This window comes from Astyanax mexicanus, chromosome 15 (genome assembly GCF_023375975.1).
Source record: "Astyanax mexicanus isolate ESR-SI-001 chromosome 15, AstMex3_surface, whole genome shotgun sequence".
NCBI classification, from domain to species: Eukaryota; Metazoa; Chordata; class Actinopteri; order Characiformes; family Acestrorhamphidae; genus Astyanax; species Astyanax mexicanus.
The window spans coordinates 31,550,105-31,575,093 of NC_064422.1; the positions used below are offsets into that span (position 1 = coordinate 31,550,105).

Consider the following 24,989-nt stretch of genomic DNA (forward strand, 5'->3'; position numbering starts at 1 on the left):
TTTGTTAAAAACAAAATACATTTATTGGCTTTTTTTTCTTGGGTAAAACAAGCAAACAATACATCTAAAAAAATAGAGAAAAATCACTGCAGTTTTGGCACTAAGCTACACAGTGGTTCTGTTATGGACATCCCATAATGCAGAACAGAACTATCCTGGGTGCACTCCTAACTGGAGTTAGAAGGATGTTATCTGAAGCTTTTTAAGGGTGTGTGAAATGTACGCTTCAGAGGACACTACTGCTTAAAGTCTGTTAGGCTTGGAGTACGGGGTAGAACGAGAAGAATAATGTGTGTGTCTGTGTGCATGTGTGTGTGTTTGTGTGTGTACACACGTCTATGGAGGTTCCCCAGTCACATGCCACATAAGTAACCGAGTAACACTGCAGACACGCAATCGCAACCTTAAATCAAATTAAAAATACGAACATGCTCACGCGCACACACACAGACTGAGAGACAGACAGACAGACAGAGATCTACATTCACACAACCCCACACACACCCTAACATGCACATGCACTTCAAATCTGTTCATGAACTCACCACTACAAACACACACTCACACTTCCACTCACTCCTGGCTGGTTCTTTTCTTCTTCTTTTTTTTTTCTCTTTTTATCCAGCAGAACTTTTTTTTTTCTTTTTAGCTGAATTAACGTATAATACGTTTATGCATAGATAAATGCATATGTACAGTACATACATACACATATACATATATAAATACACAAACAGGACAGGACTTATCATGGCATGTGATCTGAGTGATACGCAACAGCCATCTGTCTGAGTCCCATCAGACAGGCCAGGGCAACCGGTCATTAAAAAAAAAAAAAGCAGCAACACTAAACGGAAACGTCCATTCTGAGGTGATGCTGGTGCACAGGAGCTCGGCCCAGAGTCAGGTGCTGGAGGTTCCCAACATCTGTCCCAGAGTACACCTTCAGCAGGAAGGTTTCATTACATGAGTTTGACTCATTAAATGAGCTGCTGGACTCTAGCCTCATTTGGCTTCACCGAATGAGGAGGAGCTAGGTGAAAGAAGTGAAATATAACATTATAGAATTGAACTGATTGCTCACCAGCTCAAAAAATGACCATGTCTTCAAATATCCTAATTAAAAAAAAAGAGAGACCAGACATTGGCAACCTCTGTTCAGTGAATGGCCGGGAGAGAGAATTGAGTGGGAGACCAGATTCACAGGAAGCCTGTCCTTCATCACACATGTCCACACGCTTCCACTCATACAGGAAAAGGAAAAAAAAAATCTATCTGTACAATAATATTACAGACTGCAGGCCTTTCATCCCTGCGCTGATAAACCTTAAATATTAAGTATAGTAGAAATGCAAAACGTGGGTTTAATACATACATACAGTACGTACAGAACCCCCCTCCCCGCTCCCTCCCTAAACTCAATGTATTGCTTTGCTCTTCTTCTCCATGTTTTTACCCTCCCCCCCCCCAAATCCCCCCACAACCTATGTCCTCCCTCTCCCTACCTGCTGTGTGCATCTCAGTCCACACTTTCTCAACAACAGAAGAGTCAAATCATTCCAAAGAATAATGTTCCAGTAAGACCACATTCCATTTCATCTAGGCGTAGTAGCAGGGTGACACAAGCAGGTCAGTGAGAACCACCAGCTGGTCATCTGTGAACTGCTGTTTATGCTCCAGCCAATTGTCGTGATGAGTCCGGCGGAAATTTGACAGAGTCTTCTTCACAGTCATCTTAAAACAAAGGCAGACAGACAAAGAACGAATACAGTTTAGATTAGAATGGTGCATGTTATATAGCATGTAATATGCAATATAAACAATTAGCATATTAATATTATTATTAACTGGTTCCCTGTAGACCACAACTTAACTCAAATGTGAATCTTTTTATTAATGTCTTGTCTACAAACTCCAAAGAAATATATTCTGCTCAACGGCACATCAGTGGACTACCAATGTAATTATTCGTTTTAAGGTACAGAATTTAAGGTACACTGTATTCAAGTACATGTTAAATGAGACTTGTAAAACACTTGATTTACATGGAAAGTTTTGGAAAGGGTTAAGTTCATTGACAAAAACTATAAAGAAAAAATATATAAGTGGACTATACTATTTCATGACAAATGAAATGAGAACTAAACAGAAAGTAACATTTGAAAGTACCATCACAAAATGTACTTTACTATCAAACCAGCAGAACTGTAAGCTATGTCTTTTCAGGGGCAGGTTGTAAATAGAACAATGTTAATGTTCTGCCTCTTAGCTTTAAAGCTAAATATAAATATGTTTAATTCACCATCATTAACTTGACAAGTCTGTAAAACAGCAATTTCTACAGTCTTCATACTATTACAAATACTGCTAAATTACTTTTATAATAAACCCAAGGGACAACAAGAAGCTAAAAGTGAAACCATATTGTGTGTACACACTGCACTGTAGCTGTTTAATTACACAAATTTCTTATCAGTAAATGTCAATGTTACACCAGTTACCAGCAGATTTAAATAAAAGTTAAATAAATACAAAATGTGCTTCAGAAACCTAAAGGTTAAAATTCTCAGTGATATAAACTATAAAAGAGTTGGAAAGGAGTTCTAGTTCACCTCGATGGGTTGTGTGTCATTGAGGTGGGCACTGAGGTCCATGAGCAGCTGGGGCATCCATGTGGGGACATCATATGGGCTGGACAGAATGCAAGCACTGAGACCCAGCACTCCTGCATGACGCCGCACCAGATCTAAAACATACACACACATACCAGATCTAAAACACTCCACCCCATACAGGTTGCACATTAATTACAACAGTGTCAAAGACCCTGTCTTACCAACTGAGGGAATGGTGTCCACAACAGAACCCAGGTCTCTCTTCCTCTTCTTAGGCAGCCTAGTTTTGCAAAGAGCCTCAAAATGCGTCTGCATGGAGACGTCCATAGTCAAGAAGTTACACTGTAGGAAACCACTGAGTGTGGTGGCAGCCATCTCCCGGACCTGAGAAAAACAATTTAGGATTAGGATTGTTGTGACAATTTTAACACAGATGTACAGTTGAATTTTGTAAATAATGTTTTTACTACTATGTTGGATGCATTAAAAACACACTATGTACAAAGTAAAATAAGGGAAAAAATTATGTGTATATATATATACACATTATTTAATTTTATTGCACTATATTAGATAATGAATATACATTTCTACATTTCTTTTTACAAAAAGTTACCATGTACAGTGTACGGTAACCTGTACATTATGCTGTGGAGGGGGGTAATTTGACAAAAGAATGCCCATTATCTCTAGAAAAAAGTGATTTCCTTCTAATTCAACCTACTTTTCCTTATTCTTCCTGAGAACATACAAAATCAGACCTAGATTTGATTTATTAAATTTCTTAAGTTTGCCATCAATAAGAAGGAACAGCATTAGGAAATCAGATGTTAACTAAAAACAAACAATAAAGTGCTTAACTCTAAACACTACTGGAATGCAAAAAGGCAATCAGGTGCAGTGTACCTCCAGCTGTTCATCTTCCAGTAATCTGAGCACCACTGCTCGAACCCCTTGGACGGCCTGCTCATTACTCAGCATTGTGAACAAGTTGTAAAAGACCATTATCTGCAGATAGGTCAGCACGGAGAAGCGGGCATGCCAGGAGCTGCTGCCTGCAATCTACAAACACACAGCAGTTAGGATAAGTTATTTACCGTATTTTTCGGACTATAAGGCGCACCGTATTATAGGACGCACTATCAAAGAACGCCTATTTTCTGCTATTTTTCCATACATAGGGCGCATCGCATTATAAGGCGCGTTAAGTGACACTAGAAAGGGTGCCTATATCAAAGTGAACAGGGGTGGCGCCATGTTTCCCTTCCCCCACCGGGGGTGGTCGCTTGCCGGTGGAGCGTCTCAGTATACAAATCTAGCTATTTCAAAGTCAAACGAGTGCTGGATATTAATCTACACAGATTCCTCTCCTGAAAACTGTTTATTTGGGTGAGTAACGTGCTTCAGTTTATTTACAGTAAGCTTAGATTTCCAGATGTTCACTAAGGCTTGCTGCACCAGCGTTAGCATAGCTATCCGCTAGCACGCTAGCTAGTCACCTAAACTAGTAAAGTTAACCCAAACTTAAACGACAGCGTTACACTGAGTAATCCTGCGTGTTCTGGTAAGACAGTGAGATATTAGCTAGCGATTCGTCCCCCGTAGCTTGTTTTAACACGGTAAACAAGCAGATTACAGGCTGATAAAACTCACCTCTGAGAGAGTTAGCGCTTAGCATCTAGCTAATGCTAGCCAGGCAAAGCAGCACAGACTTACAGGCCGATAACTCACCTCTGAACGGTGAACGCTTAGCGATTAGCATCTAACTCTAATAATACTGCTCCAGCAGTATTAAAAGTGCTAAATTTAGAAAATACTGATCTCTGAACAGTGAAAAAGCTAGCTAGCTAAGCGGTTAGCATCTAGCTAATGCTATTGCTGCTCCAGCCTCGGAGCGGCACGGCTCTGCACGGAGTGTGTGTTTACTGCTCCTTACACCTGACGGGTAAAATTTAGATAATACTGATCTCTGAACAGTGAATAAGCTAGCTAATGCTATTTGCTGCTCCAGCCTCGGAGCTGCACGGCTCTGGACTCTGTATAGCACTGAAACTCTGTATAACGCTGCACGGAGTGTGTGTTTACTGCTCCTTACAACCTGACGAGTAAAATTTAGATAATACTGATCTCAGTGAATAAGCTAGCTAGCTTAGCGGTTAGCATCTAGCTAATGCTATTGCTGCTCCAGCCTCGGAGCTGCACGGCTCTGGACTCTGTATAGCACTGAAACTCTCTATAACGCTGCACGGAGTGTGTGTTTACTGCTCCTTACAACCTGACGAGTAAAATCCATACAAAAGGCGCACCGTATTATAAGACGCACTGTCAATTTTTGTGAAAATTAAAAGTTTTTAAGTGCGCCTTATAGTCTGAAAAATACGGTACCTAAAGGCAGTAACTAAACATCATGCATGAACTCAGATTAACCCTGTAACACATTACTCCACCCCCTGTAAAAGCTTTGACATCATCTTACCTCATTCAGAACCTTGAGCACCAGAGGGATCTGTTCCGGATAGAGGAGCCCCTGAGACATGAGAGACAAGCAGGTCTTAGCATCCCTCTTTAGTTCATCATAGCTGTCATCATTCTCCACTGGGGCAATCTATAGACACAGAGGTTTAAAAAAACAAAACAAAAAAAAAAAAAAACAGATGATTAGAAAACAAATAAAACAACTCCAGGAAGCATACGAAATACAAATAAGAGAAAATAAAAAAAACTAAAAAACTAAAAAAAGTGTCTGGCTGACCTTAAACAGCAGAGGTAAAAGCTGGAGCTGCTGGGCTACTGGAGTAGTGAATGAGCGGCCAGCGCTAGCCATCAGCCACTTCAGTACGGTCTTGAGCAATTTGATGGCCTGTGTCCTCTCATCCTGTTCGCCCACTCCGTTTTCTTCCACCACATGATTCTGAATCTCCTCTTCTCCCTCCAGAAGAGGCTTCAGACGAGACACAACCCTCTCAGTAAACTCTGCAAGGTGAGGTGACTTGGTGGGCAGTGTGTTCGGGAGGGTGACATCAAGCATGAAAATGTAGGTCAGCACACTGTGAGGAAAGAGGAGGAGAACATTTTACACTGTATGTTCAGCAGAATCATGAAAATGAACATGGAAATGCAGAGGAACAAACTTTAAATAAATGTATTCTTATACAGTGTATGCATGTCCCAATTTTATCTTTTTTTAATTTATTTTTTTAAGACATGTCAAAAACATCAACAAAAATATACAGCCCAGTTTTCTGTGACCTTCTTATTTCTAAATGAAACAATGCACTATAGAGGCATACACAATCCAGCTTTGCTATTTACATTTGTAAGGTGTAAGAAGTCTCAAATCAGGACAGAAGCTTGAGTGACAGCATATGCACAACACAGTACGACGGTAATATGATAGGAATGTGCACATATTTCAGGTCTTAAAAGAGGTCGGGGTGCACTACTGTTCCTCTTACCTGCCGATGCGCTCTCGCACATTCTTGTACACTTGGGTGAGTTTTGGTTCCAGGTACATGAGAAGCCTGTGCAGCAGCTCCGGCACCCTCCACTCCTGCTGAGCTAGACCACCCTGCAGCACATACAGATGGCTGTGCAGAGAGAGAGCACAGAGCGTGGGAGAGCACGAGGGAAAGAGAGAGCACAAGAGAGCAAGAGCAAGAATGAGATTAGTCGAGATAATCAATAACAGTATTTTATCATTTTGTAAAGCATGTTTATACATATGTAACTCAAATTGCTTCGAAGTTGGTATGAAACTACACCAGAGCAACTTTTTAAAGTTTTCATTTTAGCGCCAATCATTAATTTTAATTGCTGATATATAATTATTTTATAATTGGCTAGTTACTCTATATTTATAAATATTATAGAAATACTACATCAATCAGTCACAGCCAAAAGAAAAATAACCATAATAAAAATGTAGCCCAAACACAACCTCAATAAAAGAAAGAAAAAAAAACCCTACAGAGAGAATCTCAACTCCCTCCCCATATCATTTAAATATATACAGCTATTCAATATAAATAGAATAAACATGTACAATACAAAGTGCAAAACACAACCAGTCCTGTCTTACCAGGCATCGACAAATGAGCCTCCTTCTCCACTAAGGGGGCATTCCATCAGCATCTCCAACAGCCAGCTCAGCTTCCGGGGGTCTCTACTCTCCTACAAGGTCAGAAAACACCCTGTTATCTTCCCCTCAACATTACAGCACTGGTTGTATCAGATATGGAGGCCATGAAAAGGACAGAACATACGCAGGCAGTAGCTACACATGTGCCCCAATCAGTGTAGGTTTCCACGGTGATGTTAGATAACGCTGTTCGCATTAAAGGAATCAGGAACTCCCACAGCGCCTCAACCTGAGTGAGAAAATAAAATAAAAAGCCTTTTAGCACACAGTAAGATTTTGTGTTTGTATTCATGCTTCGTTTTTTTAATGAAAGTAGATGTACTGACCTGCTTGTAGCTCCAGTGCTTGCTGCCTCTCACCAGGCCAGCGATGATCTCAGCCACACAACGCTGAGTGCTCTCATGGGAGTCGCCTGCCAAGCGCTCCATATGAGGTTTAAGCACAGACAGGAAGGCATCGCTGTAGTTCCTAAACAGACCCTGCTCAGACACAAGTGATTCCAAGATTTAGTGATCATATAAAGCAAAAAATGCTAATTATTTGATGCATATGACTAATTATCTCAAAAACAGCTACTAAAATCTCAATCTCACAACACCAACTTCACAGGAGAGAGCTAAAAACCTTAACTTTTAATGCAATACTATGCCAATAGTGTTTTTTTAGGTAAATTTAGAGAACATCTATTGATTCATTTATTAAGAAATGTTGAGACAGTGTAGAAACAGTTTGTGTGTTCAAATTATGTAGAAAACTAAAAAGCAACAAATATAAAGACACTTGTTGTTTTTGGACAGCAACAATATACTATACTATTACACAATTTTGCATACAAACAAGTAACATAAACCGAGAAACCAAGTAAAACTATAATAACTCCACTAGGGATGCACATAAAAATTACATGCTGAAAAAAACCAAATAATCAAACTTTAACACACTGCTGCCATCCTGAGCTTTAAAATAAAAAAAATTTAAAAACTGGGGGAAAGAAAATCTAATTTTAATTGCTGTGCATCACTAAACTCCACTTGTATAGATTCTTTTGTATATTAATTTTTTTCCACTATGCATGTAAACAGACAACACTGTGTGAGCTGGTACCTTGAAGAGACAGAAGCGGCGGGGGTTGAACTTGTCTTTGCCCTTGCGATCCTCCAGTGACAAGAACTCGATGAGCTGGCTGATGAACGTGGGGTTTGAAAACTGCTCGTAGATGATTTTCTCGCTCTGTGATAACAAAAAATATATATGGTATAATAATTAGTCTGTGACAACAACACAACTGGAATCATATTTGAAGATAATGTCAATTAAAGACAAAATTTACTACTAAAGAGAGTGAGCTTACCTCATTCATCTCCTCAGGGGTCAGGTCTTTTGGTTGCTCCTCCAAAGGAGCATACAACATCAGCTTTCTAAACAAAAAGAAATTAATTGTGAGTGGGGTAAAAAGCTAAACTTCTGAATAATGTGTGTCTTCTATTAACTGTAGAGGAGCTAAAAATAACAAATGTTATGGAGTATCAAATTCAAGGTCATTCAATACCAAAGTGAAGTACTAAATGTGTCAACAATTTCAATTGGCAGTGCCTGTTCTAAAAATCTAGAACTTTGATTGCCGTTGATATTCAGTATGCATATAATGTGTTATGTAAATATATACACACAATTTAGGTTATTTCTGGTTTAAGAAACATCTTGCTTTTAAAGCTTCAAAAAGTAATGAGGACTTTTGAGAAATTCTGAGTGTAACTGACACTCAATAAATGTGGCAGAGTCAGACAGCCAGGGTTGGCTGCTAGTAAGAGGTGCTTACTTTGGCCAACAGTAGTAGCCCCAGTGAGTCTTCTCCACAAAGCGGTAGTTGTCCCAGTCCTGGTCGGTGCGTGGCAATGTATCAGCATGGTACTGAAGCCAGTTATTACCTGGTCTGTCTCCAGCTACCAGACCCTCCACCTCCTTTACTCCACCTATAACACAACAACCATTCTTTAGCATGCTTTATATTATATATATTTATGTTGAAATTAAATATTGTTTCTTATTAAAACATCTTACAACCTAAGTGTCTCAAAACTCAACTGAAAAAACATTATTATAAGCCAACTGCATATTATTCTTTATTATTTATCAAAAGTACCTGTGCCTGAAAAATATCGTTTCTAACAATTAAAGCATTTACTCACAGACGTCTCCAGGTATGATGGCCATTTTCTTGCGTGGCCTCTTCAGCTGCTTGAGTATGCCAGCTACAGCAGAAATTGCCACCTAGAGAAAAAAGGGCAAACAAGAAATGGTCAAAACACAGCATTACAACAACTGGCATGTACAGGTATGATATCTTTTTACTACAAAGTTGCTGTGCTGAGCAGTCACCTTTCGCACGATGAGTGCATCGTGATTCAGACTCCGGACAAAAAAGTGCACTGCAGAAGCAGGGAGAGGATGATCATCTCTCAGCAGCAGAGATAAGAACCCAATGGCAATGTGCTCAAACTTCCAAGGCCTTAATAAAAAAGGAAATATACATTTTTAAACAAGTTATCATATACATGCACTGAACAAAAAAAGTATTATTATTATTTTTTTTTAATAAAAAATCAAATGTATGAAACTTACAGGTTCCTGTCATCAAGGCACTCTAAGAGGTCGTTCACCAGTTTTTCGTATTTCCTGCGCAGAATAAATAGAGAAGACATAAAAACCAGAGCAACATCAGTGTAGCACTGATGAAACAGATACACTGTAGAACAGTGTATTAACATTATTAATGTATGTGTTTATGGATATGTGTGTTTGAGCAGACACTCACTGTACAGCATCCAGATTTTTGGCCTGCTGCAGAGTGAGTCCCTTCTCCAGCTCCTGTTCTGACGGGAGGTTTATGCTAGGAGCCGGGTTGCCTGACTGTGAAATCTTCAAGCCCAGTTCCAGCGTGCTCTGCGGCATCTACACAGCCATTCAGGCAACACAAACAGCAATTAAGAGAGATGCAAGAAAGATGATGTACGCAGTACCACATGAAAACCATTCCAACCACTAAGTTTTTTTTATCCAGTAGGAAAAGTAGGAGGTTTCTCACCGTAAAGTCGATGCCAATAGTCTCATACTGACGATGGACTTTATCTGCGAGGTCGTCGAAGAGTCTGACGATAGAGGGTTTCTCCAGGGACATGGCAGCACTGAGGCCTGAGCGGACCATAGCTGGCCAGGTCAGAGCAATGCAGTCCCAGTCATGCAGGTTAGCCAGGCACACACCGCCGTGGTTCCCCAGCAGACAGTACAGAGCACCCTGGAATAAGTCCATAAGAATCATTTACAGAATGTAGGTGTGTTGGGTAGTGCCCAAGACAAAACTCTCTCCTTTTAAAAGTGTACTATTTGTTTCTACAGCTCTGTTCCAACCATTTTTAACCAATAAATTGATATTTTATGTTCCATAGAACTAGTTAACAAAATAAAGGTTAGGAAATTGTTGTCATTTGTTACATCATGAATTTAACCTTAAAATATTTATGTACCCACAATAAGAAACAAACATGAATGAGCTGCTGATTCAATTTTGAAATTGTATCAATATGCTAATATACTGTTATATTATCAAAAGTTTATCTGAAAAGGTAGATTTTTTTTTTACACTGATCTAAGATTAGTGCAATTCAAATCTTATGCAATTCAAATATTCCATGTAAGCTAAGTATACTACTGCGTAGAAGTTTGACAAATATTTCCCACTGAGAAAAAATACAAAGAAATTCATACTTCAAGGCCATAGAGGTTAAAAAAGAAGAAGAGCAGGAAAAGCACAATTCGCAGCTGCAGTGTACCTTGAACTGTTGCTGAGTTACATCGCTCCGTGTGGGCTCCAGCAGCTCCAGCACCCGAGGGGTGATGTCTCGGCAGCAGAAGTTATACGTACCCAGAGCATTGAATAAAACACTCTGTGCTTTGCTGCGGACCTGAGGGCATACAGAGCAATGCACCTGTGGATTAACTGCAAGCCCTGTAAAGAACTGGGTAGTTATTGCAAGCAGAATATCTCAGAATGTAACTCTGTTCTTCATACCTGACTGTAGGTGCTGGTAGAGAGACGTAGAAGGTCCCTCAAAAGATCTTGGTGAACAGTTTTGTATTCACAGCCCTCTACTAGCAGTTTACGCATCTATAAACGCAAAAAAGAAACTTTAATATTTTATGTGCAAGCTTGTGATACGCTAATCTTAATAAAATTATGATTGCGCGATACCTCATGCTGCAGAAGGACTCGATCAATGAGAAGGGCTCGAATGTGCTGTTTCTTTCCATGAAGCTAGAACGCAAAAATATTTCAAATGTAATAATGAAACTTCAAGTATATATATATTTTTCTCATATACTGTGTGCAGTATTAACAAGCAGACAGATAAAACCACCAATATCTCACCCTATTCTCCATAGACTTCTTAACCAATGTGAAGCTCTTCCAACGCGAGTCAAACTCATGCTTGTGAGAGCCTTTGAAATGCATTAGGTCATTTATGATCTGAGACAAAAGGAAGATGAACAAAAACATGGTTAACAAACAAATGCTTCCAATTATTTGGTTACAAAAGGCAGTTTTTATGTGTTATAAAACTGCTCACCTTGATGACGGCAAAAAGGGATTTTGTGTCATCCTCTGAGTGTTCCAGGATGTAATCTAAACAGAAATCAAAAACAGCATGTTGTTAAGCGCGAGGTAAATGGTAAGAGCATTTTGAATGTACAGTTAAATAGAGCACTCACGCAACAGCTGTCTCATTACTTTACAGATGGCTTCTCTGTAGTTCTCTCTGGACACATCTGTGGGAACATCAGCTTGATTAGAGCTCTGACAAACTGTTGCACTTTAAAAAACTGTTCTTTACAGGCAATATGGCCAATGCAACAGCAGAACTGTGCTTTATCCAGCTAAATATTTATTTGAGATGTATTATGGCTTACCATAGTCAACCCCAATGAAGAGCTTAGTTTCGTCCAAGCTGACCATGCTGTGAACTCTGTGAGGGTAAGAAGATATTAGTACAAATTCAGTATTTATAAGACTGCATGGTTTCTCCTTATTAGAAAAGCATATTTAGTATAGTGACTGTATTTATTTCTTACAGGCCAGTGACAGGTGGTCCATTCAGAGGGGGTAACATGCAGCCAGCTCCCAATAAGCAGTGCTGTACAATGGAGAGACTCTGCAAAACATCATCCCTATGTAGAAACAGACAAAGTGCAAAGTTTTTGGTAAGGAAACATGAAATGAATACAGAAAGAGTCAAACAGAGTTTGCATTTAATTTGATTAAATGTGTTGATACTGAAGTTTTGAAATGAGTCCCATTCCTTCTAATTTAAATTTGCATCTGCTATACGTTAAAATAAAACTATTTACATCAGTATTAAGGGGTATCCATAACTGACAGTAAAAGAAAAAAAATGAATCTTAAACTTCTGACTGTGAAAGGAGTGAATGTGCTGTTTCAGGCTAAATTAGTTGTGGGAGTTTAACAGTATTTAAAACAGAAAGTATAAATAAAAGTTCCAAATTCATGTGTAAACAGAAGCCAGTAGAGAACTGCAATTGGCCTTTAGGTTAAGGATGTTGCATATTTGCTGCATTGATTTAAATGCCTACAATTACTGGTAAATAGAGGTGAGCGATATGGCAAAAACATTTTCTCACAATATATTTCAAGACATTTTCACAAAATAGTATTCATTTTGATATTTTGACATGCAGACAAAATGCATAAGTAGGGTAATATTTATAATAAGATAAACAGGTCTAACTATACCATTTGTAATAAAATATGTAGTTGGTCAGTGTTTGTTAACTAATGATATCTACTATATGCTAAGAGACTAAATATACTATGTAGTACAATGTTTGTTTGTTACAATATGATAAAATAGTCATTTTGGCCACATCTGCTGATAAAAGTATTACAAATCCCACCACCCCACAAATGCCACCCTTTAATCCCACAGTCCCATAACAGTTTGTCATTTATTATTATTTAGTTATTACTAAATAATTATATTAAAAAGACTATTATGTGAAAAATAAGCATGTAATTCAATGGGTTAAGACATCACAAAAACATGACAAAGCACTGCATCAACATCAGCATTCTTTTAAAATTAAACAAATCTATATACTACTTTTCTTCCCGTAGACTCAATCTCTAACCTGCTCATGTTCTGCTCGCCCTGGGCGTATCTCTGCAGGCGCTGAAGCTCTGGCTGTAGCAGGAGGTCCAGGATGTAGAACACAAAAGCTGTCTCTTCTGTACTGGGCACATGCCATTGGACCTGCAGGTTCCAAAGGTCACCTGGACGACCCCAGTCCTACAAAGACAAAGACAAGCATCTGTGTTACTTCCCGTCATAAGAATAAAATATATACTGCATCATATTCTGCTTAGGAAAGAGTTCCTCAGTTAAAGGGTGTGGTGTGGACTACAAGTTAATAAGCACTCTTGAGCATCTGCTGTACCTTAATGGGTAGATACTGGTTCAGAGGTCTGTTGAAGCCACCTGGAACACTGCAGTAGTCAGTGGGGTATGTGAGGGCAGTGGAGCGCAAGATGTGATGCAGCAGGTTGCAGGCCAGAGTGTAGCCTTGCTTACAGCGTAGCCGCAAGGTCAACTGCAGGATCTGGACCAGCTGAGTGCGGTAAGGGAGCAGTTTCTCTCCGTCCACCCGGGTCACCTGTACGAGAAGCAGGAAAAATTAGCTTTATTATATGTACACATATATACTTTTGCACTAACAACTATGGGTGCATGTAAATATTTTCCTACGTAAACAGCAGTTGTGTATGTACATAACTGCCAGTGTCTTGGTACAAAAGGATCCTGGATGCTTTATTTATTTTTAAAAATAGAGAGTTAGAGTCTTTTATTTCATAAAGTCTAGGGATCTACCTCAGACAGCAGCTGGAGGTTCCACAACATCTCCTTATCCAGTTCCTCCTCATTCAAAACATCCTCATCTGTAAAACACAAAATCTCACAGTGAGATAAACAGCTATTCACAAGCGCACACACAAAATAAGATGAATACTGTCAAACTGGAGGTTCAGAGTACATACTGGCAGTGATCTGAAGGATAGCGTTACAGCAGTGTGGCACAAACAGTTTCAGGGACTCAGCAGGGTGACACTGTAACATACAGAAGGGAAAATGTCAATCCACTAAAGCACAAAACCATATTCTCATTAATTATGTGAAGTTCTTGGCTCAGACTCTTAGCTCAGTACCTTAGAGGCCGCTCTGCACATATCTGCTACCATTCGTCCAGCCACACGAGTCTCAAAGATGTTGGTAGTGGCAAAGTTGAAAACTTTCTCAAGAGCCACCTGTTAATAGTAACAACAACAAAAATGTCAAACTGTAAATTACTAATTAGCAAAACAATGAAAAAGTTTGCTGTGTGTGTGTGTTTGCATTTGCATAACACAGCCTAAAGTAACTCTGCCCTGCGCTATTTTAGTTGTTTTCATGCTTTATCACACTCACTGCAACTCATTAAAGATTGAGTTTAATGTTTGTAAATTTCACTGCAACATTAAAAGATTAGTTAAATTAGACATATAGGGTTCATACACTTTTAGTCAATACATTTTCATTATTTTTTTATGCCTTCAAGGCAAAAATCAACTTAAACTATAATCAAAATTGATTATAGTAGGCCTAAAATGAATCAGACAAAATGTTGACACAATGTTCGATAATAAAATGTGTCAGACCCTGAGAGCTCCATTGTGTAGGGCGATATTACTGAACTAACTCTGTGCTCATGTATTTGTTAGTTAAAAATAGATTTCCTTCATCAATCAAAGTTTTCCATGACTTTTCCAAAACATTCTGGGTATTTGTATTTTTCCAAAATTTATCCAGGCTAGGAAATTGCTATTTTCATATTCCATGACTTTTCCAGGTTTTTCATGACTGTACAAACCCTTGATGTACTAGGAGAAGAGAAAACACTAAAAGTGCAGAGTGGGTTAGCTTCACAAGAAACAATGGTGAAATATCTGTAGATAAAAATGGGTAGAAACCTTGAATATCTCCATGGAGCACTGTGTGAGGATGGTGCTGAAGGTGGAGGACAGGCCAAGCTCTACTAGGCTCTCCAGATGGGTCATCTTTTCAGTCTCTGTTTCCTCTCGGGTCTGCTCCAGGGTACTGCTGTCAATCAGTGCAAAGCACCTGCAAACAGAAGAAACACCAGAGTCAAAACCACAAATCATTTTATAAAGAAGGATTGGAAAGGGCGGGGAGTAAAAAGAGTTTCGTTTCGTTTTCACAGAACTCTTAAAACAACATTTTCATATCGAGGTACACCTCCCACACACACACTCACTCGCTCTTACCTGTCCATAAACTGCAGGACAAAATCCTCAAACTCAGCTGAGGCTGAACACAGCTCTCTCTCCATCTAAACCAATAAAGATGACTTCAGTTATAGCTTTCAGTTTAAGAGGGAAAAAAATACGCCTACAACACGGAGTATAACAGTAATAGTTCATACCTCACTCAAGTCATTCTGCTCATGAAGGGCAGAGGAGCAGTCCACCAAAGGCACAAGGGTAGTAAATGTAGCGATGAACTGGAATGTTATCTTAACATCAACAAATTAAACACACAGTTTAAGCACTTTAAAACATTTAATGCTGTATTTTAAATCACATTTCTAGACACTTCAAAAGCAAGTGTACGCGTTATTATTTAGGATATTAAAACATACCATGCATTTGCTGAAATCGTTAGGGTCAACGCCAGGCAGCGCCCTCATGAGCAGGGGCAGGACGTGGGCAGGGCCTTCTGGGTAGTGTCGTCCACCACTGAGCAGACTGCGCGCCATGCCAATCATACAGCTGAGAGTGGCTGTCAGCTGGTGGGGCTCAGTCAGGGTCTCCATGGCAGGGTATGTCCTGCAGGGGGCAGTGCATACACGTTAATTGTATCTGTTCTAATGAGTCATCTGCAATCTGAGGAATCATTCACAATCTGCTTAGATGTGTTTTGAAAGCTTACAAATCTTCTTTATAACAGAGTAATTTTAGACCCCTACTGAAATTTAATGAAGCCGACATTTAAGCACTAATCACCAGAACTCTCATCAAACCTCATAAGACATAGTGTAGTGGGGTACCTATTTTATCAGGGATAAAGTTTGTTTTATCTTGGTAGAAATAAATATACTGATTTGAAATGGTTAGCTATTTTGGTATTAATTTCAGTTTACTTCTTGTGTACTGTGTGGGGCTGATACATCCAACAATTTACGAAGGCTCAAGTTTGTTGGAAAGTTAAAACCAGTAGCAGCTGCCACATTAAAGATGGAATACCATTCCAACTTATTTATTTTTTGACTGGCTGGTAAACTACCACTGTCCATCTCACACAGCAAGAAGAACTCACTTTTCAAGCACAGGAGGGATGACTAGTTCTGGCCTCATCAGAGCCAGGTTCTGTAGTGCCTGAGCTGCATCCATGCTCCCCGTCTTACTGAACATGGCCAAAAGAACCGGCTGTTTCATGCTCTCCACAAAGTCTGTGATGTCCTGGTCAGTGAGGCGGTGGCTGGAGGGGACGGGCGTGATCCAGCAGAGCTTCTTGTAACGCTCACGATGCACCCGGCGCACCACACTTGCTGGCAAACGTTGCAGCAGCTTCATCAGCTTCATCTGCACAGATCACAAACTTACATATTAGAGTACTGTGGGGGGGGGGGGGAATCGAACAGGAAAAAATAAATGCACAGAGAAATATTTAGTCAAAAGGAACAGTGAACCTTGTATTTTGTATGAAGCCTTATAGATAATCACATAAATCAAAAGCGTTAAACATAAATTAAAAATTTTATCAAGCTTTTATCGAATTTATCAAGCATCACATACTAAATGACAGGGCTATATAATAGTGAAGTAAAACACTCTGTAATATAGACATGTCATTACAGATTGGTGAGCTTGATGCAAGGAAGATGCTGGGTAAATGTCATCTCTGACTAATTTCAAAATTTGGAAGCGGTGGCTCATTCATTTGCCAGCTTCAGAAGGACTTTGCGCTGCATAATGTCATGGTGTGCATGTTACTAGCTGCCAGTTATGCAAACTAAAATTAAAATTGAGATAAAGCAACAAATGAGCTTCATCACATGTACAGGTGTGGTGCTGTTAGTGAGAGTGAGAGAAAAACTCTTTGTTGTATTCAGTGTTGTTACAATGGCATGTGAGCAACTGCATTCTGTCAGAGGGGCCATCTGTCCTGCACACGTAAACTGCTGGCAGCACCGTTTCCAGAAAGCAAACATAAACCTCAGCTGACAGCACAGAGCAGTGAAAGTACTGGAATGAAGCCTGGGAAGGGGTGGACTTAAAAGGGCAGGGATATTTGTGCTTACAGAAACATTTTGACGTGTTTTAAGAAAAATATTATGTCCTTTATCACTTTTATCATTACTACTCACAAAAAGGCCTATGTACCACACTAGCTTATACCACCTAGAAGTTCACTGGAATGTATCAGGACAACCTGCTCCATAAAAAGCAGCAGCAAGTGTCTCACCAGCCAGCGGCCATTGTTGGAAGGATGGTAGAAGGAGGCGATGCTGCTGAACAAGCCGTTAAGCTGCTTCTGGACTTGGTTTTGGACACCTCCCTGATACACAAAAAAGGTTTACATTTAGAAATTCGCAAACAAACAAAACTGTACAACATGTATTGTTTATTATTTATAATAAATATACAAAAATATTTTACTTAATCTTTGTTACAATTTCCTAGTTCCTAAATATCAGACATTCTGGACTTTTAAAATGTCAAAAAATTGAAGTCTAGACTGTGCTGTCCCCATCGTGGATGCTAATGTCTTTTATGATGTATTCCTGACACAAACATGACACTGCAGATTGAGAAATGCTTGCACTTACTTAATCTTTGGAAACCAGACCAGTGTTCAACCGCACTCACAAGAAAACACCTCAAAGTTCTACATTTGTAGATGTTCAAAAGCTGTCTAATAAAGTAACACTTCACGTCAGTGTAGATAATGCTATCCCATGACTTCTGCATGTGTAGAGTAATTCCAGCTAATGATGGAGGATGTAAGGATCTTCACACTAATACATCTCTATTACAAACTGGATCTTTAATAGATCTTTATGGAACCAAAAGTGGTTCTTCTATATACTCACTATTTGAAGCACCTTTATTGTTGTATCATTTTTATAGCATCTTCTGTGATAAAAAAAAATGTGATTCTGACACTAACCAGCATAGAGGAGATCCAGAGGACAACATGACCAATGTCATAAGAGTTGGTCAGGTACCTCGGGACCACCATCTGACTAGTGCCTACAGGCAAATTGAAGCTCCGCAGAATTCTGGTGAAGATCTGACCACAAAATCAAAAATGATTAGTGCAAGATGATAAAAGCAACACAGCTGTATATAAAGTAAAATTCATTCATGGAAATCTGCTTTAATACCTTTGGTATGTAAGGGTCCCAGTTTACATATCCAATGTTGTCGTTGGCCAAGCGGGCAAAAAGATTCACGAGACTCTAAAACAAAAACAACAAAGTAAAATCAGCACTGAAATTAGAGGAAAAACAAACCATTACAAGTTGCACCAACCCAAATACACCACTTTTTAAAGTATTTTAAAGAAGCTCCACTCACCCCTTCCCAGCTGGGCAGATTTTGCACAGAGACCCACAGACCCATCAGCTCATCAAACCATAATCTACAAAACACACAATTACAACATTACAGACATACTTAACTCAACCTAGAGATGAATTAAGAGCATGTTTTGATGTGTGACCATATTTGGATGCTTATTTAGATGCCCCTCATAAATACAAAATGTCAGTTTGTTTGGTACACATGTTCTAGAGGGGTCTTGTGCCTTGTGACTATGAAAAGTATAGGATTACTTGGGAACAGATTGCTGCATATATTGCGCAAGAATCTAGAAATGACTCCATTTCATAATTGTTGTAAACAGACCAGCTGCAGAGCTTTGCTGTAAACACTGTTTCCATCTTATGTCAAGTAAGGCTGATTTTTTAGGGATCATGAAACTACTGAAGCTGAAAACGTATTACCATCCAGAGCTGATGTGTGCCCTGAGACATGTGCCTTTATAATGCTGATATGGACATACAAGGATAGATAAATTGCAGCCAGGTAACTTGATCTGAAAGAACAATACAATATGCTGTGCTATATAGACGTGAGGATCAGGAGGCCCTAATGTGTGCTAGCAAAACATTTCCTGCACCATCCTTTAGCCTCATCACACCACTGGCCTGAGAAACTCGTGGCTTGTGCCAAATTCTTATCCTTCAATCAGCATGATGCTAATGGAATGCTAAAGGATTTATCTGACAAGATCACCTTTTCCCCCTTCATTTCTCAATGGTCCTGCTCTTGTGCTAGTTTTATTCTTTGCCGACACTTTCAGCCGTTATGGTCTTCTGTGTAGACCATATAAAGTAAAAAAAAAAAAAAAAAGATTCATTCTATAATGACATTCACAAAACCAATGTTAAACTGGATGCGATTTGCTTGATTGTGGTCCATCTGCTTGCCTGCACGATTCTCGCCATTCCTCATTGACCTTTTTAATCTGCAAGCTGTTTTCATCCACAGGATTGCCAATTTTTGCTTTTTCACACAATTATGGGTAAATCCTGTTTAAATGATTTTAGAACAGGAATGCCTAGTTATCTCCCACAGCACTTATTTTAAAGAATACTACCTGCTGCAAACCTACGTGATTTCTTTATGCTCATAACATTACAACCAGAACTTACAATATGTACTTAATTTTATCACATGCTTTTTTTTTTTTTTTTTACCAACAATAAACACAAGGAACATGAGAGGACTGTTACTTGAAGCCTTTGTCGTGTAGCTCTGGGGGCATGATTGTGGGCAGGAAGAGCTCAAAGTAGCTGATGGCTTTCTGCATGGTGACATCAAAGGGGCACAGCAACGGCCGCCATTCATCTAACATCTCCTGTGTGGCAGACACTGGGAAATATCTACATAAACAAGACACACAAAACATTACTTTTAAAAATAGACTTCACATATAAATAGTATGCAAACTTTGGGATGCCCCAGTCAAACTATCTTAAAATATGTACACATCCTCTACAAAGAAGCCAATCAAGGCAAAATTAACATTTAACATATTAGGGGAAAAATACACAGCTTTGTTAATTTAAGCAAACAAAATACCACCAACAGCATAGTTAAGTTTGTATTTTGTAAAAGACTTGGTATTTCATTTTCCTTTCAACATAAAAACATAAATAAAATAGGCCAACATTGTAACATTGGTGTTACGAATTAACCAAAGGCATTTTTTTTCTTTTCAATAAAAAAAAAAAAATTCTCTTTCAAAACTGTTACTGGAAAATACTTGGCATATTAATGAAACGGTCAACTGCCTTGTGTCTTAAGAGAGAGCTGTAATCGGCTCAGAATGAAAGCCGTACACAGGCTCACCCAACAATGACCTGATTACATTACTCTTTCAACAGTACACGGGAAATCTGATTATCACAATGTGCAGTTTCCCTGTGAACAGATCAAATATTCTCAGATCTTCAATGATAATGTTAACACTACTACACAGGTAACAGATGATTTGTATGGTAGTACTCACAATCTGCAGCTTTTCACCAATGTCTTCAGCACATTCTCCACAGAGCTACAGAGAGCGAAAGATGGAGGCAAAGAGCGATGAAACAAAAACAAAAAAGTGGATTAATACAATGTCACATGGTTGGTATGCTAATGATGCTGAAACCATTGTTAAGAGAGAGAGCACAGAACGCAATTAGACCACGTGCAAAGCAGAAACCCAACAACAGTGCATTTGGTAAATGTCTACTTAAAGCTTCCCAGGCCCAGAACGTATTGCAATAGAAAACGATCCAGGAGTCTGAGCAGCATGCCATCTTACAGGTTACAAGTATTATTGTATTTATCAGTTTCCCAGTGATTAGGACTATTTATACCAAGTGGAGAATTAGCCTATTGACAGAATAAGAACCCATTTACACCCAAAAAAGTGACAAAACTCATTTTACTCCTGCTGATTAAGAAGTGCAATGGGTCTCTGTATTATTGTGCCTTTATTTAACAGTGACAATACAGGCATACAGCTGTGATACCTTTAAATGAATCAGCATAGTTCAATAACAGCATCAACAGAGCATCACAGAGGATGCATTTACAATCATGCTGAGAAGTACAGCTGCATCCATCTCCTCCAATACACACCTCATCTACCTGTCATCAAACACCAACACACTCAGCATACTCTTATTGCCAGTGTGAGGAGGTGGGCTGGGGGCTGGGCAGGTTTAAAATAGAATGCTTACTGATATTGGACACCAAAAGGAAAACTGGCAAACCTAAACGTGACCTTTTCCTCTTGAACTAGAACACCAACAACTGGTAAGACATTACACAACTGGTATAATCGGCATTAGGAAAAAAAATACACTGCAAATACAAAACATAGACCAGAAAGATCAGTGTAAATAATTAGGGCCTTTTTCCTGAAAGCACAACTAATTGATCAGATATCTGCTGAGCATAAAGACTGATTTGACAACAGGCCACTAAATGTTTAGAAAAATGAGCAGAGAGAAACAAGTGTTGATGTAATTTCCAAAACATGACTTATTTGTTCTTGTTATTAATGTTACGACTGGGTGGTACACCACCCTCAGCCAGAGATGCTGATCCCCGAAAGTCCAGTAACATGATGTGTTGAGAATGACCCATCACCCAAAAGAAATTCTGGTCAGCAGCAGTCCTGTGGTCAAAAATTAACCAATGATAAAGAGGGTGCCTGAAGTTGTGGATGAAAACCTATGGGGCGCAGTTTTGTAAATAGGCAAATATAAAGCCAGTGAGTGCAAGTATAAGTGTATGTTTCAAATACAATGGCTGGCAAAGCTGTGTTGCGGACCAGCAGTGGATTTTGAATTCGGTTTAATTTCAGATGCATGCAATTAATACCAGAAGCTGCCCTATAAAGAGTACAATACAAGTAAGTAGAGTACAATACATGTAAAAAACACTGGCTATGCTTACCGCTTGCGAACATAATTAAGCATTTTTTGTTTAGGGGAGGCTTCTGCTCGACAACTAAATGTGAGAAAAGGAAAGACGCATAAGCCAACACTAAACACATCAACTGAGATCTTACACAGTAATTACAATTTAATGGGTTCTTCTAAAAATAGCTGCTGTATTTTATGTGAGGCTAATTTAATAAGGTGGTACTAAGAAGAATTATAATTTCTTAGAATGGCCAAGACTGAAATTCAGCATACTTAAACATCCACAAACTGAACTTTAAAGACGTAAACAGAGAATTCAGAAGCTCTTCCTTTTCCATAAACACAGTCTTAAGACTAGGACTGCCTACTACCAGTGTGTGTGCATCCCAAACATAAACATCTGGCACAAGGTGCAATGTTAATATTTAAAAAAAGACAAAGTTCCATTGGCATTTGTGAAGACCTTAAGTAAGAAACCTACTTTGGAAACCAGTTGAGACCAAGATGTTCGGTTTTTGAGTAAAGGATCTTCTCATAGAGCTCGTACAAGGGTCTCCAAGGCAACTCCAAGTCATCCTGTGACAGCAACTCTTTTTTCCTAGAAATGGCATAAGAAAGCATGTTCAATAACGTGGGCCTTTATTTCAAAATTACATTTTCTTCTCAGTATTGTAAAACTAGTTTAAAGCTGCGTACTTGAGTAAATTGATGAGGAGTCGAGCAAAGCTCTGCATCATGCTGATTTCCAGCTTAGGGATGGTGACCAGCTCGTACAAGAGCTTAATGAAGAGCACATGGTCTTCCTTACTGAACTTTCTGCCATAGAGACGAAGATACCTGCCAGTGATATACAGAAAAAATTATCAAAGAGAGAAAGCAGAGTTCATAAACACATCAGTAACCAGCACAAATATAGGTGACTCTAAACTTGTGAATGGACAGATGTTATGTAGCTACAGTGGTCATGTGATGCACAAAAAAAGAAAAAAATGCAGTGGGGTAATGTTATGTTGTATCAGGAAAAGAGTGTAGCAATGTCTAAAAAAAATATAGTAAAACACAACAAGTACAGTTGTTTTCCACTGAAAAACGTAGGACACACAGCTGTCTTTTGTCTGTCAAAACAACTGACAGCATCTAGAGTCAAAACATGACAATATAGCTAACCTAACCTATATTGTTTTGAGTAGAAATGTGTGTAGCAGTGTTCTGTAAATGACCGAACGTACAGTAAATTGTAAAAACACAAAATAAACACGTTTTCAACACAAACTGCAGATTGTTAGAGGCCAGACAGAGAGCTAGCTCACACTAGGTTATCTAAGAGTATTGTTGTTTTGCAGTGTCATGATATGTCAGGTCATGAAGTGGGAGCTGAAAACTATCAGCTAGCTATAGTTAGCTAACCACAAGCTAAATCACACAAATTCCTTAATGACAAGCTTAAACAAAAGCTTTTGACCATATAACTGCTAGGTAGGGTAAAATATAGTTTATGCTTCCCTGTTTCCCCACTTTTCTAGCTATATTATTAGCCCATACTACTGTTAGCTGGTCTTTAACAAAGACGGTCAGTGAGCAGCTTCTGGAATTAGCCACAACTTGCTGAGTTATCGTTAGCTAGCTTGCCACCGGTTGCAAGTCAACAAGATAAGCTAGCTTTAATGCTAAAGCGACGCACAGCTATCCTATAATGTTAGTTTAACTTAGCTAACCTGGCTATACACCGCTTACTTATCGTTAGCTAGCTTAACTAGCGCTAAGCTAACTAAGCAAATGAGTGACTCAGAACTTGCTAACTCATCTGGCTAGCGAACCACCGGTTGCAAGTCAACAAGCTAGGGTAAGTTACAAGCTAAACGCTAAAGCGAAACACACATCTAACAGATAATATTAACTAGATAAGAACTGGTTCGCTAACGTTACTTTTAGGGCCATATTTAGCTAAGCTAACAAGCTATCTGCACTGTAGGTTTATCTAGTTAATTACCTAACTAACATAAAAAACTCGAATAAAATTACTAACATAGCTAAAGCTTGCTAACTAACTATTTAGAAACAGAAAACCTAACTATATGCACTGTCGGTTCATTTACACACAAACAAACCGATAAAATTAATAACTTAGCTAACGTAGCTACACATAGATACGCTAAGCTAACTAGCGTTAGCTAGCCCTAGCCATCTAAGCAAATGAGTGACTTAGAACTTGCTAACTCATCTAGCTTCCTTAGTATAACACAGCCGTAGCGTTAGCTAGCTAGCTAGCTTAGATAGCTATAACCTAGCAGGCCCAGCCATTCAGCTTATTTGGGTTAGCTATATAGCATTAGCTAGCTAGGCTAAGTTCAGCTTATTGCCGGTTAAACCCTGAAGTGTGTGTGGTGTATTTGCTGAAGGGAACATAGCTAAATAACACTAACTACTAACTTAACATTTTTATTTCGACGTCTAAAAGCAGCTATACTCACGTCGAGAGTTTTCTCGTCCAGAAGAGAACTCCGGGCCACAGCTCCCTGAGATGGACAGCCCGAGCCAAGTTCCCCTTGATGCTGGCCAAAATGATATTAGACTCATTGTCTAGTTTGTCTGCATAAGGAAGGAGTTTGTTGTAGACAATGTCTTTCTGAGGGACAAAACCTAAGGTGTCCTCCTGGTCCTTTTTCATATTACACTCCCCCAATAGCTGGATCCTCTCCTGGACTTGTTTGCTGTAGTATCTATCCTCTTAGTCCTTGACAAGTTCCCCTGACAAATCTTTTATTGACACATCCGAGACTCCCCGTCTGTCGTCCCGAGAACTCGACTCGTTTATTGTCGACACGATCTCTCAAGCACGTGGACGAAAGTTGCTCATTCGCTCCTTCTGACACGCGTAACATTAGCCTGGGTCACCCACATATAGCTAGGAGTCTCCCTTCACTTTCCTGGACACACACATAGCTAACGAACTGGACACACAACTGGCGGTGGGTAGCATAGCAGAGCCTCCCTCCCTGCACATATGCTGCACATACACAGAGGGCGCCCCTCTCGGTGCCTTTCCGCCACTTCATCTAGTTATTAAACGTGGATGAAATGTGGGCATGGATCAGTGCAGGCAGTCATTACATTAGCATCAG

General features: G+C 39.3%; 1 protein-coding gene across 2 annotated transcripts; it reads right to left on the reverse strand.

The window, feature by feature from the left end:
* psme4b (proteasome activator subunit 4b) lies at positions 1-24,864 on the reverse strand. 2 transcript variants are annotated; one of them, XM_049464630.1, is made up of 46 exons: positions 24,339-24,864; positions 22,564-22,704; positions 22,349-22,465; positions 21,899-21,952; positions 20,457-20,501; positions 19,678-19,827; positions 18,458-18,521; positions 18,265-18,339; positions 18,048-18,170; positions 17,343-17,435; positions 16,194-16,459; positions 15,517-15,703; positions 15,301-15,390; positions 15,143-15,207; positions 14,828-14,978; positions 14,027-14,125; positions 13,859-13,928; positions 13,692-13,759; positions 13,261-13,476; positions 12,955-13,112; positions 11,881-11,976; positions 11,719-11,774; positions 11,521-11,577; positions 11,379-11,434; positions 11,180-11,278; positions 11,003-11,065; positions 10,823-10,918; positions 10,584-10,715; positions 9,839-10,048; positions 9,569-9,705; positions 9,376-9,429; positions 9,133-9,262; positions 8,943-9,024; positions 8,573-8,726; positions 8,105-8,171; positions 7,858-7,983; positions 7,080-7,232; positions 6,878-6,982; positions 6,694-6,785; positions 6,071-6,202; positions 5,368-5,662; positions 5,092-5,220; positions 3,522-3,677; positions 2,837-2,999; positions 2,613-2,746; positions 1-1,734 (listed from the first exon to the last, which is right to left on the reverse strand). In XM_049464630.1, exons 1-46 carry the CDS (start codon positions 24,533-24,535, stop codon positions 1,600-1,602), a joined length of 5,538 nt encoding a protein of 1,845 aa, XP_049320587.1. In that variant the 5' UTR covers positions 24,536-24,864; the 3' UTR covers positions 1-1,599. The 2 variants fall into 2 exon arrangements, with proteins under 2 accessions (XP_049320587.1, XP_049320588.1); XM_049464631.1 differs by lacking the exon at positions 21,899-21,952.
* Between the last annotated feature and the right edge of the window lie 125 nt (positions 24,865-24,989).